The sequence below is a fragment of the Vidua chalybeata genome, chromosome 3, assembly GCF_026979565.1.
Source record: "Vidua chalybeata isolate OUT-0048 chromosome 3, bVidCha1 merged haplotype, whole genome shotgun sequence".
Lineage (NCBI taxonomy): Eukaryota > Metazoa > Chordata > Aves > Passeriformes > Viduidae > Vidua > Vidua chalybeata.
In genome coordinates, this window is record NC_071532.1 from 32,130,020 (window position 1) to 32,144,026 (window position 14,007).

The 14,007-nt window shown below is 36.3% G+C and overlaps 1 protein-coding gene across 4 annotated transcripts in view; it reads right to left on the minus strand.

Moving 5' to 3' along the window:
• CDC42BPA (CDC42 binding protein kinase alpha) overlaps window positions 1–14,007 on the minus strand; it is a 180,984-nt gene that overhangs the window by 78,314 nt on the left and 88,663 nt on the right. For all 4 annotated transcript variants that reach the window (XM_053937395.1, XM_053937397.1, XM_053937394.1 and 1 more), the window contains exons 7-8: window positions 1,094–1,187; window positions 138–338 (exon numbers count right to left, since the gene is read on the minus strand). In XM_053937395.1, the coding sequence (XP_053793370.1) occupies window positions 138–338; window positions 1,094–1,187 (295 nt within the window). The remainder of the gene's footprint in view (window positions 1–137; window positions 339–1,093; window positions 1,188–14,007) is intronic.

Here is a 14,007-nt window from a genome sequence, read left to right on the forward strand (position 1 = left end):
AACTTGGAAAACATATTTTTTGTTCTACATTTATGAATACTTAACATAATTAGTACATAAAAACTTATTTTTAAATACGTGTTCAAGTTACCCCATTATTAAAAATTAGCTTAGAGACAGACAGAAAGTGCACTAACTTTGTGGTTCATTATTTTCCCATAGGTCTCCACCAAGGACTCAGCATAAAAGGGCGTTTCTCCATAAAGCATTTCATACATGCAAACGCCCAGGGACCACCAGTCACACTCGGGCCCATACTTCCCTTTTCCATCTTCCATGGCCTGCAAGATTTCTGGAGAGATGTAGTCTGGTGTTCCAACTGCCACTGAAGATTGGACCTGGAGAAATTGCATTTTCAGGATTAAAATCAACTTTCATCACTACAGACAGTGTGGTACTGTGCCCATGTTTATATAAATTTAGCCCAGCATTCCTGTAATAACAAAAACAACTAAATACAAGTAAAAGCTTCTAAATTCATAAACAGGTATTTAAGCATCCAAGCCACTGCATTAATAGGCATCCCAATAATATACTTTTGCTAAACTATTATCAATATTTAAAAACAGATAAAGGGCAAAACTGTCAATTGTCACAACTAGAGCCAGTAAGCAATTACAGATTTGGTAATCACATATATTAGGTCAAATCCTTTTTAATCCCCTGGGACATGATTAAACATACTGGAATTACATTCTAGTCACACTTAATGTGCAAATGTAAATGTACTAGAAGAACATCATCACATTTCAGTATCTCATCCTGCTCATTCTACAGCTTACATTTTCAATAAAGATTAGAGCTCAGAGCTTAAAACTGGGAGATTCATAGTTCATAAACACCTACTTGGCATTGACAGCACAGCTTCCCTTTATTTATTTATGAGCTGACTGTATGCTAAAAAGTTTTTAATATACTGCAAATCCAAGCAGTCTGCAGCTGAATATTCAAGAAAGTCACTTATATACCAATACCATTTACAGTTCCATTTCATTTGCTATAAGGCACCTTTTCCCTATATTAGCACACATTTTGTGGCAATCAATGGACTGAAGAAAAAATATTTAGGAATGAATCATTCTTTCTTATTTACCGTTCCATCTTCCATCAGTTTCAGACAAGAACCAAAATCTGCTAATCGAATATGTCCATTCATATCCATCAAGATGTTGTCTGGTTTTATATCCCTGCAATTAAACAAATTCCAGGATCAGTACAAAATGTATTGCATAAGATGTATTCCAAGCATTAATTCTACAAGTCTTTTCATTCAAAACCAGCAACCTCTCAGTTCACAAAAGACAGTCACTCATGATACGGTGAAATTTGCACTAGACATTTCATGACAGCGGCTGTAGATGAGTCAAATCCTACAATGCTTCTTAATTTTAGTACGAATTGTGTATTTAAATTCCTCTCATGTCTCAAGGGTAGACAGGATAATCTTACTTGCTCTGAGCTTTTGTATATAAAATTTTAAAATCATCTGAAGAATTTTAGTGAAATGCTCTCAAGGAGATGCATGCTTGTACTGGAGCTGGAAACAACCCCTAGATTTTACAACAGAACAAAGGCCAATGAAATCCTGAAATAGTTAACACATTTTTAGATTTACTGGCTTTCATTGACATTCTTCTCTCATGTGCATCTCTGTTCACCGCGTACATCTGTCATGCTTCAGCTGACATGAGCATTGTACACACTACTGCAGCTCCGCCTGGCCACACTCTGCCTGCCTCATTCAGGTCATGATGCAGATGGAACTAGCCTTCTAAGCAGGCAGCATAATAAACACTCTTCATATTGTAAACTTGACCTTTTTTTTGTCTCAGGCTTTTCCTAAGTGTACTGAAACACAGGTAGAGTGTATGTTCCCAGTGTGCAGCTGAGTAGGACAGAAGTCCTCAGTTACCAGAGGAACATTTGTTGTTCAATTTGTAAACTAGGTTCAGATGTTGAAATTTCTTTTCAATTAAGTATAGATATTAGAAACACACATAAAGCTGCATTTTAGATTCTTACAGCATCCTTATCTATTATATTCAAAATATAAGTTATGACTGTATGAATACAGGTCTACAAATATTTTCTCAGGGAACATTTCTAAGATATAAGGACAAACCCTCTAAAAATAGAAAAAAATTTAAGTCCTCACTTTGCTTCATTCCCCAAACAACTTATAAAATGAATGTCACTGATTGCTTTGCAGACAAATCTCAAAATATCCACAACCTAAAATGTTCACATTGCACCTGAGAGCAAATTTTAGTGTTTGGATTTCAATGTTTTGTTTTTGTTGGTGGTTCCCCCCCCCCCTCCCCAACTAAAAGTTGAGTTATAGACAAGACTTACTGGTAATTTACAATAGAAAAAAAATTAGAACCACACCTTGAACAACATTATAGAAGCTATGGCATAAAGGTGTCACAGTGTCACACACTTGGTGACAATTAATACAGTAACAATTTGCTGTTTGGAAAAAAAGAACTTCCCGAATTTGTGTTACTCAAAGGCAAGCAGGCAGCAGCACATGCTGAAAACAAACTTTAGGCACCTTTCAAATGCTCAGAAATATTTACAAAGTAGAAAGCAAACACTGCAAGAAATCACACTTTCACAACTTGCAACTGAACATAAAGACAATTCTTTACACAGTAAATCAGAAAAAATAACCGAGTCCATTCTCATAAGACCATTCTCCTACTTTATTTTTGCTGACACTGAATATGCCTAAGAATTGCAGTCTCCAGACTGAGATAGTTGTGTTTGTTTTGCATTCACCCACCAAAAACATTCCTTAAACACGCTTCTAAATAAAAACAAACACATGCAATTGAGACTGCTGGAATTATAACTTCAGTTTAAAACACTTTGCAAAAACATGCACCTAAAATCCAGTTCCTCCTAGAAGCTGGACCTAGTTCAAGCTAAACAAAAACATGAGTCACCCTTGAGGCTCCATTTATCCATGTTCTATCATTTAATATATTCCCAAGAGAAATAATAATAACATTAATAACCATCATCATCATCCCAACCTCTCCCATTCAATCTCACAAAACAGCAAGAAAACATGAAAAAATCTCATTGTGTTGTCAACACTGTGCAAAACCAAACCTTCAAATAACACTGAATGCACTTGAAGGAACAATGATTTCTTGCAGAGTGGCATTTGTAATGCTCAGTAATAACTTCATAAGAACAACTTTTACAGTTAAGGAAAAAAAACCCACTTAATAAATACAAATTCTTTTCAGCTCTTGTAACAGAAGCTATGGACTATAAACAACTGTTCTGAATTCTGAGCTACATTAATAAAAGACAGTTTGAAAGACAAGAATTGCTGGTACCTGCAGAGCAGAGTAGGCTATAAGCAAAGGGGAAGAAAATTATGAGCCCCAGAGGGGAACAAGGAATGGGAGTAATTATTGCCAGTGTAACTGAAGAGTGTGAAGGTGGTGATTATGGGAAAAAATAAAGTCTTAAACCCTGCATCCCCTCCGAGCCTGCAGCAGTCAGATTGCATTAGAATGATTAGTTTTGTTCCAGGTTTTGTTTTGAATGACATTTGTTTACTCTCGTTAGTGATAAGAATTGATCTATCTCCTGTTCTAAAGAGCTGGGGAAGGTGGAGAATACCATATTCTCTCTCCACATTCACTCCACCTTCCCCAGCTTATCCCAGTTTCTTCACTGTATGGACTGATTCTTTCTACTTCCATCTCAACTGCATTTTTAATCCTATCTCTCCTAAACTCACTTCAAAAGCTGAGATGTCCAATCTCCCACAGCCTATCAACCCCAAATTTCCTCCCCTTCTATTTCCTTCTTTCTCCCCCACCTTCTTCACTCCAAGTCCTCATCTCCCTGCTTGTTCAAATTTAACTAATTGGTTTTTTTATCCCGTTTCAGTTCTCAGCAGTCATTATTTACTCACAGTCCTGTTCCCACTGGCTTCCTGTTCCTGGGATACAGGACAACTATCCTCTTTCCTCATGTCCAGTTCCTGTCCAATGTGCATAGCAATCTTTGGTACCAAAAGGAAGAGAACTATCAGTAATAGAGACACTCCACACTGTCTCTAGTGTCTATTTATCGGCATCTCCCCAAATTCCTTCAATAGTACAGCTCTGAAGTAGTGCAAAGCTACAGCAAAGGAAGACTGCAAAGTATTTAGGGATCAAACTCTGCACACAGTTGTTTGGAACTCATAAAAACTGGAATATTGAGGGAAAAATTATAACCTGAAAATATCTAGGTGGAGGGCAGAGGAATGAAAATATATCCATGACTCCTGGAGGATTCCCTCCTGAATTTCAAGTCTTCACATCCCACAGAAGAAGATTTTCTCACTGGTTTTGTAATAATTATTTTATTAATTGAAAATCTATATAGGAAAAGCAGTCCATGATTCTTGATCTTGTTTCTGGAAAGAGGAACACTTATTGCTTTAGGCAAATACTAAGGAAGGAAAAGTCCAGACAAAGTAGTTAAAATCTGGCAAAATTAATGAGTAAATAATGAAAAGTTATATGGCTCAGTGAATAGACCACTGGGCTGAATCTCTGTAGATAAGAGTTACCAGGTAATTGTGGGCAGACCATTTAAACATCACTCAACAAGAACCATGGTGCTCAGTCAAGCAATTAATATCATCTGGCTAGAAGGCCGTGGAGCCCAAATACTCCACTAACTCTGTAATTAGTTCACTGCAAGAAAAGAAAAAGGTCAGCTCACTTGAAATATGAAATACTAATTCACTTTCAAGAAATAGAAGCATTTGAAAGGTATTTTATGAACCAGATTTATAGTGGGAACAAGTATTGAATCGGGACAATTGCCCTGACACCACTGTGCTCTCTGGAGACCCTGAGCCTGACCAAGTCCCAGACAGTTCAGCCCTACTCTGATAGCAGCTTCTGGGGCAAGGAAGCTCAATCTGCAAGGGTGCAGGTTGCCAGAGCTGGACCTGGCATAAGCCAAGCAACCACAAATTCTTCAAATATGCTCCACACTGAATTAAGGGAACACAGGAACTCAACATACCCAAAGAAACTTTTTTTTTTAATGACTGATTTTACAGCACCAAAGGAACTAGAAATCTGGAGCAAATAAACTTCTCTAGAAACACATACGTCCATTTAAACTTTGACTTCAACAGAGTGTCCAGGAGCAACTTCTATCTTTCTGAGCTTTGTTGGCCTTGACTGTAGGAGAAAATCAGTACTGCACAGCAGCTTTGCTGCTGTTTTCTGGAGAATGCAATAGGAATAAACAATGTATAACACTGAACACTTCACTTGCACTGAAAATGTGTGTGAAGGCTAATGAAAAAAAGAAATGAATCCTTCCTTATAATGCTTCTTAGTTTAATTCGGGGAGCTGTTCTTCAGATTGGCATGTTTACCCAGATGACTTCACTCACCTCTCTTTAAAACCGTTTACTTTCTTAAGCTGTAATTAAAACCCAAACATTTTACATGTGTTAATATAAACAACATTCTGAAATAGGACTACAGCAGATACCTGGATTATTGCCATTTATTTTGATTTCTCTGTTAATGAGCCAGAGTAGAATTTCATTTGTTCAGTAAGACTCAAGAAAAAGTATTCCCTCTGAGACATGCTAAATCCATAGCACATTCCAGCTGTAAAATAAACTAAAAAAGACTTTTTAATACATGTGAACGCATTTTTTCCCCTGGATTCATTTCTTATACTAAAGGAAACTTAAGGAATCATGAGGTCTTGCACATTGAAATTTGGACCAGAAAACTCCCTTAAGTTCCTTACAACTTCAGTTATCAGATCATCTTATGGTTTCAAAGCATACAGTTTCCTGAGGTTCATCTATACCATTCCTTGAATCATTGGATCAATGCAATTCTGTTATTTGCAAGACCACATGAAATTACTCAGGTCTACAGAACAGGAAGCAGCAGATTTAGAAGAATCTTAACTTGTTTCGAGGGCAGCTTCATGGAGGAGAGGACCAGGCAAACAGAATGGAAGATGCATCAAAAATAGAGAGACAATTATTTCAGGAACTGTATCAGAATGATTGAGCAGCAGTCGTGTCAAACACTACCGAAGACTGTGCCAGTGGGTCAACACACAGGCTTATATCTTCTACGTTTATATGATAAAATCCCTAGTGGCATTAAAGATTTTGTGACCAGCAGGGATCCCTCTTCTTTGTAGCTGTACAGTTATGATGGAGAATTTATTTGGTTTAGTTATTCATCTGTATTATCATTTTTTTCTTTCAGAACACAAATGATCAGACAGAAAAGGAGGAAAAAGCAAGTCCTTCTCAAGATCAACAAAAGTGGCCAGGTGGTTCAAGTGGGAACCTCTTAATATGTCCAATATATCCTCCTTGGAATATATTTCAGATGCTGATGGACTGTCCTTGCATACACAGCTGAGCTCTTAAAAAAAACAGCAGAACTGAAATGAGAATAAAGGGACTCACATTGTTCTAAATGCATGTGAGCTGAGCCTGAATAAAGAAATGTACCTGTCTGAAATCAAAGGAGCAATTTCATAGCTGAGCTACTAGTTTATTTGAGCTCAGCAGATAAAAAAGAGATAATCTGGAGAACAAATTTTTATTCCTAATGCTAACATTAGAAAAGCATGGAAATCAATTAATTTTCCTAAACAGATCACATGCCTCAAGACATGATATTCTTGAATAGCAAGGAACAAAGTGAATAGCTTACATTAAATTATTTTTCTGTGAAAAAATTCACATTAGCAGTATTTTTTATGCTACCAATGCAAATTAATACACCAGCATTTGAGAAAAATAAATCAGTTTCACGTGCAACTGCTGGCACAGAGAAGCTGATGCAGAAACCTTATTGCCAGTTAAAGATTTCACAGCACATTATTTGCTCATTGTACATGCAAGAGCACTCCCCAAAAGTATAAATCAAAAGGATAAAAGCAGACATCAATGATTATAATTATTCACTCTTACAACAAGAAATGCCATCCTTTGCCAAGTTACCTACTTTAAGAAAAAACACAACCAAGACTTCACTGCCAGAATGCCTGGAGTTTTTATCCAAAATTCCTTCAGAACACAGGATTATCCTTAGGCAAGACAGAAGTTTGGCAAACTGCTTATTTCACTCCCTTCTGTTGTTTCAGGCCGATTTCCCCTCCATATACCTCTCTCACAAAGAAATGCTACATCCACGATTAAAAACAAAGACATTTGGTTTTGGCAGCACTCCAATGAAATGAGAAATTTTGGTGCCTGTGAAGTTTTTATGAAGGTATTCAGTGATGCTCTACTGATAGCTTGCTTTAGATAGGCAGAGTGAAACAACTGGTGAACTTCCATCAAGATTACTGATCAAATAATGCCTTTTTTTCATAGTCAAATGTATGGACATTGATGTCCAGCAGTTTATTTCTATTTTCACTTACGGTGGACTGGGTTATATCAAAGTCAGCATTGCCATATTCTGCCAACTCCGGTTTATCTGAATTCTGATGAGCAGAAGTAGAAATAGGCTCCATCTGGCAGAAAGACCAATGTGCACTGAGCCAAATTAGATTTGGACAGTCGGCAGTTATTCTTTAGCAATCCCAACAAGATAGGCTGCACAAGATAGCAGCATGAGAAAACTGGAATATATTGTACCTCATTAACCGTGCCTCTTATCAAGACTCTACTGTGCATTCTCCTAAACAGACACTCCTTCATTTTTGGGTGAAATCCAAAAAGCCTGTATTTCGATTGAAACCAAAATAATTTAAATAACTTTGATCTTAGCCTTATTATTTATATAGCACCCAAACCATTGCAGCATGTTTGTATACTAAACAAAACTTGCTTCATGTAAAGCTGACAAACTAAAGCTTACCAGCAAATAAGATGCAATAGCCCTGCATACAGTCCCAAAGTCAACAGGAATAGCCAAAGACTGAACACTTCAGAATTTAAATCTTAATAAGAAAAGCAACTACAGGGAAGAAATAAATGCTATAATCAACCTTATTTTTTTTTTCATAAACAGTATCTTAACAGTGTAAAACTCCCTTGTTTTCTCTTTAACTCTTGATGATAAATTATTTGTATGTGCTGTTCCAGGAACAACCAGTAATTCACCTCTGCTAAAAGCATCTCTCTACTCTAAGCAGCAGGAGATTCCTCTAAATCTCATTACATTCAATGGACAGACTCTCATCAATTAGTTGGAAGCATCAACCCAACCATGACATAGTCATTATTTATTGATCAGTGTGGACAATTTTATATTCATACAGACATCCTAACCAAGTTTTATTCTTAGTAATATCACAAAACTAAATGAAAAGCACTACAAAATTCAAGGTTCCATGTACTGTGTGTAGTACATTTAGTGCAGCACCTACAGAATAAGATACTTCCAAACTAACTTAGTTCCGACCACACTTTCTGCCAAAGTGTACTTTCTTTAATCCCTAATCCAGACTGAGCGAGGTCATTTCAATTTTCACTAAAAATAAGGTAATTACATTACATTCTTCTTTTACTATGAAGAATCAGCACCACAGACTTGAAGTATATAATGCAAAACAGATTAAATCGAATACTCACCCACACTGAGTTTTTTGTGTGGTAACACAAAAAGTAATGAGTTTAAGTACCAATGAAAGATACTCAGATGAAACATTAGAAAACACTTCCATAATAATGACAATAGGACACTAGAACAAATTGGTTCAAGAAATGTCACCATCTCCATCACTTTTCTTTTAAAACCAGTTAGACAAATGTCTGTCAAGACTGGTTTAGCTACAGTTTGATCCCCCCTTGAAGCCCAAGGAAAGTACTAGCTGACCTCTCCAAGTCTTCTCCCAGCCCTTTGCTCTACAGTCTTTAATTTCTGCCACTCAGACAAGTATTCTGGACACAACACAGTGTTTATCTTATGGTATCCTATGTTCCTTATGAATTTCAAATGCTAATAAAGGAAATAATAACAAGCAACAGGGAATGAGTACATTAGCCAACACATATATATCATGAGTTTGTTCAGGCACTCATATTCATTCCTGAACACTTGAACAGAGTGTAGTTACTGGCTTATAAATATATGCTCCACCACATCATACTATAATATCCTAGAATTCATTTACCTCAGAAAAATGTCTCCCTGTGGGCTTTGTGCATATGTATTTGTTTCCAAGTAATGGATATCAAACACAATAACAGATGCAAACCAAGAATAATTATTTTTAGAAGCTGCTTATGTCCATTTTCTTCCTTCTTTTTAAAAAAATAAGTAAAAGGGGTGATTTGAAACATTCTTTTGGATAAATGCTTGGCATCTACATACTTCCCATAGCTACTCTGTCTTCATCTAAAATGCTAATCAGCCAACAGAACCAGATATCTATGGAAAAAAACCTCACGTGCAGGTTAGGTCCCTCATACAGCATTTTAAAGAGATGTCAGGGCAAAGTCACTTGTGATTGCCTAGGGATTATTTCTATTGTCTTGTCAGCTTTACAGACTAAAACCAGGAACACACTGTGCTATTTGATAAGCATTGTAAATTTGGTACCTTACAAGGCTGATTCACAGACTGATTTTAAATGCCAATGAAATAAGAATAAAAGAGTGGTAGGCATTAACAGAAAGACAAGTCCTTATGTCAAACAATCAAGCATGTAAGAGAAAGTCCAATGCTTTCTGAAACCTGTAAAAGTTCAAATTAAAAAATGGAAGTTAATTGAAATAGAATGACACAGCAACCATCAAAAACAAATTGAAAAACTCAAACCCAAGTTACCAGGCCTCTCACAGTGGGTCAAGAATACAGAAGTTTGTACCTTTCCTCAGGGTTGACTTGTAGCAGATTTACTGATACTAGACAAAAAAAACTTGTAGGGACTCAAATATAAAATGAGCATACAAAGTATTGAACATTTGAATGTTTAATAATGCACTATTCTTGAACGGAATAGTATTATTGAGTAAAATTTAATGCATGAAAATATGAAAGCCTTGCACCTAATTTCTTTTGGGTAATTTTAGTAGCTTTTAATAGCTATTCATGATGGCCTCTCCTACTGCAAAAGATTGAGGTACAAGCATAGAAGTTTTGAAAGAGGAGCAAACATAAGATGGGAGAAAAAAACCAGGAATGTTTTTAACTATTTATTTTTCAGAAACAAAAACTGATTTGGAAAACAAATACTTTGCTTGGGAAGTACAAAATTCAACACAGGAAATAAGTAAAAATTGCTACTAACTGAATGCAATTTGTAAAAATCAAGGAGAAAACACTTGAGAAATGAGGTAAAAATTCTTACATTTAACAAGTTGAAAGATAACCACAGCACAATACTGTAAAACTCTGGGGTTCTGTTACATTCAGTGACCAAATCAAATCCAGAATTGGTTAATTTGAAAGGACTACTCAAAAAATCCAATGGGAAATGGGTCTTGGGAATCTGCCCTCAGTGACCTTGTTCTAAGCAGGAGGGTTAGATCAGCTGAACTACAGAGGTCAACCTCACCCATCCTGTGATTCTGAAATTATGACTAAAGCTGCCTTTTATTACACTAACAACCTTCTGGTTATGTTGTACCAAAGCTCCTCAAACCTAGTTCTGAAATGCACTAACACCAGAGTACTACAGGTTCAATTGTAGCAGCCTATATACTTCTGACTTCTTGTGGCTCAAGACAGAAAGTATCTTTAGCCTTTTAGCATTAAGAATATGCCTATTTTTGCACTGGAAACTGCAGTTCATAAAACAAAGATTGGCAAAGTCCCTCACTCTCTTTGCAGGGATATGACAGGTAAAACCACAAAATTGTCTTGATTGTATCTTGACATTTAATAACAGGCTTACAAAATTTGTTATTTCCTTATTGTTAATTCATTTCCTTGATCTAAAGTCTGACGAACAGAAAGCCCCTATTTATCCCAAAATGCTCAGCAATCAAGGTTAGTCTCTGACGTTGCTTACACTGTTAAGATAATCAGCGCTTGCAAGATTGGCCTGAAGCCATCAGACATCACTCCATGAGCAGCCCCCCATATCACTGCTCTGTCACACAAGTTTTCTCTGTGTAAAAAGTCTTGGCTACCAGAGAGGACTCATCTTCTCATAAGAATGGCTACAATACATACATATGTGTGCAAATATATATTTAAAACAGCCAGGAGCAAAGCAAGTTTTATAGGAAGACTTTTGGGTGGCAAAATATCAAAGAAATTTGCTGAAGATGCAAACTAGGCATTATCTTGCCAGGACTACGTATTCCAGTGCATAGATTACTTTTCTCACCATGCCTTCATGAGCTAAATTGTTTTGTAAATTTGCAGTAACTATAGGCATGCTTTTTATTATCATGAAACACTCTTTTCAGGAATACACATTCCCTAGAACAGACCACTTCAACACATAGAGAAGAAAATTATTTAGATTAGGGCTGTTTGCTTACAGAGGATTCTTCAGGACCCAACTACTTGCAGGCAGAAAGATTCAACAGAGGTGTTTAAATTATACCCTTATGTGACTAGCTAACTGTGCCTACACTGAAAATACTGAAGCAACCTGAAATGAAGGAGCCCCTGGGAAAAATAGGATGGCAGGGTGTAGATTGCTCACCTAGCAAGGGACCCTAAAGTAAAAGAACACAATTAAAAATATGCCATGAACCAGAAGTTGTGCCACGGCAGGCTACGTACTATTCCTGAAGAAAGAGTTGTGTACCTTGAATTTACACAGCACTTAGAAAACAAAAAAACAAAAAAAAAAAACAAAAAAAAAAAAAAAAAACAAAAAAAACCAAAAAAAAAAAAAAAAAAAAAAAAAGCAGAGTTCATGTTTCTATCTCCATCTGGTGTTCTTCTACTTTTCTAATAAGCTACAAATACATGCAGCAGAGGACCTGGCTGAGGGCACTAACTATTTTCGCCTCTCCAACCTGCCCAGCTGTCACAATGCTTTTTTTGGACCTGATCACTCTGCTTATAGTTTCACATTCCTCAACAGAAACTCCACACCAACAACATTCATCAGGGAAAACTGCCATTTGAGTCAACATTGGAAAGAATAATGGCCTTCAAGCCCAAAGATGCATGAACACTGAGAAACAACACTAAGTACATGAAAAACAAGTAGCTATCACAGAAGTGCATTCAAATGTCTTGAGCACAGTTTGCTCTTTTTTTGAGGCACCCTATTAGATGATACTTTGAAATACTAAAAATCAAACTAGTTTTAGCTGATGGTGGTAGAAACATGCTCCACTGAGCAGCCAACTTTAAATATTAGGTTTATTCACTTCATATTTCAAGGTAGTTACAATGGAATGCCAAGCAAATTGCTTCAACTCTGCAAACTTCAATTGACAGAGCTGGTTCTGCGTTGTCAAACTGTACTTTTTTGTATCATTCTGGTTTTTTCCTCCAGAAAATAAGAATAAAAAATATTATCTTGACAATTTAAATAGCAAAAAAATGACAGTATATTTGCCATATTTTGCCATGTCAACTTTATTGGAATTCCATTTTGGCTTCTAAGAACTTAAGTAAACAGATTAAGAACTCCACAAGCACTACTACCCTGTAGCATATTCTAAAGATTAAAAAATTAAAGTCTGCTAAGTAAGGCTAATTCATGTCAAAGCTTTTAGATTTCTAATAGTATCATGAGTTACTGGTGGGTAAGGGAGTAGAAAGAGTAAGCTCCTTAAGAATGTTATGCCCATCTGTGAGTGCCATCTGTCAAAGAAATCCTGAAAGAAGAGGCTAACGAGAAATCCAGAATATGCCCAGCTGTTGCACTGTAAATTACTACCTATGCTAAAAAACCATAACATGTATATCTAGGCAGATAAATGTTTTCTTTCCTTTTGATTCTCATTTTAGATACGCAGTCTCTGCTCTTTGCTTTTCAGTACAACCACACACAGTCCCTGAAACAGCTCAGGGCACTGAAAAATTCTGAGAGTAAACCAGACAACAAACTGAGGACTTGCACCGGTTTTGACAAGAACAGTCAAAAAACATTTTACATATTCAATTTTTTTTAAATTCACTGCTGATACAAAGAAAGCAATTCACAGAAGAGTATTCACTCAGAAGCTGTCTGGACAGTCTAAAAAAATTTAATACATATTCTTATATATGTCTTTGTATGTATATCTGTATAAGGCACACCTACATGTATTTAATTATCAGTGATATTTATAAGTGCCCTGAGCTTAAGCAAGCTATTAGTTGCAAACCACCAGAAAATTTCTGGGACTGATTAAGAAAAACTAACCTGCTGGGTCCATACTGCACCCCACAGCAACTCTTCCTTAGTCTCTTTCTGTCTTCCTCCAGGAATAAATACACAGATATAAATGCACTGAGAATTATGGGATGTGAGGGAAAAGGAGGTCTGTGCAGAAATGAGTTCTGAGATCACTTAATGATTTTCGTTTTTCCAAAAGAAGGATATACAGTCTTAATATGAGGTTGATCTTATCTCTCCCCCATACATTTATTTGATCAGCAATAAAAAAATATTAAAAATGTATTAAAGGGAGGGGGAGAAGCACAGAAAAAAGTAGAAAATATTTTAAGGACACATAAAATATTCAGGAATAGGGAGCACATTAGAAAAAATTAAATTAATTGTTTGTTGTTCCTGAGTTATGTGGCAAATAGAACAATGATAAGATGCAAACCTGCAAGTAAACCCTGGAAACTAAAAAAAAAATAGCTTACAAGGAGAAGAAAACCAATGCCACTCCAAGTGAACAAATATCTGTATCAAATACTTGCCATAGCTCTTGCAGTATGTGAGGAAGCACTGCTATATCCTAGATGTTTTACTACTCTTCTCCCAGGCTAGTAGGGCTTTAGTTTTCATATATTTTTTGAAAGACTGCCCAGCAGAAGAATAATGTTTCTGAAAACAACAGTACTACATAGTTATTTTGATGTGCTGCATGGAACCTTTGCTTTCTTTGTCCTTCTCCCAATGAAGGTTTATTCA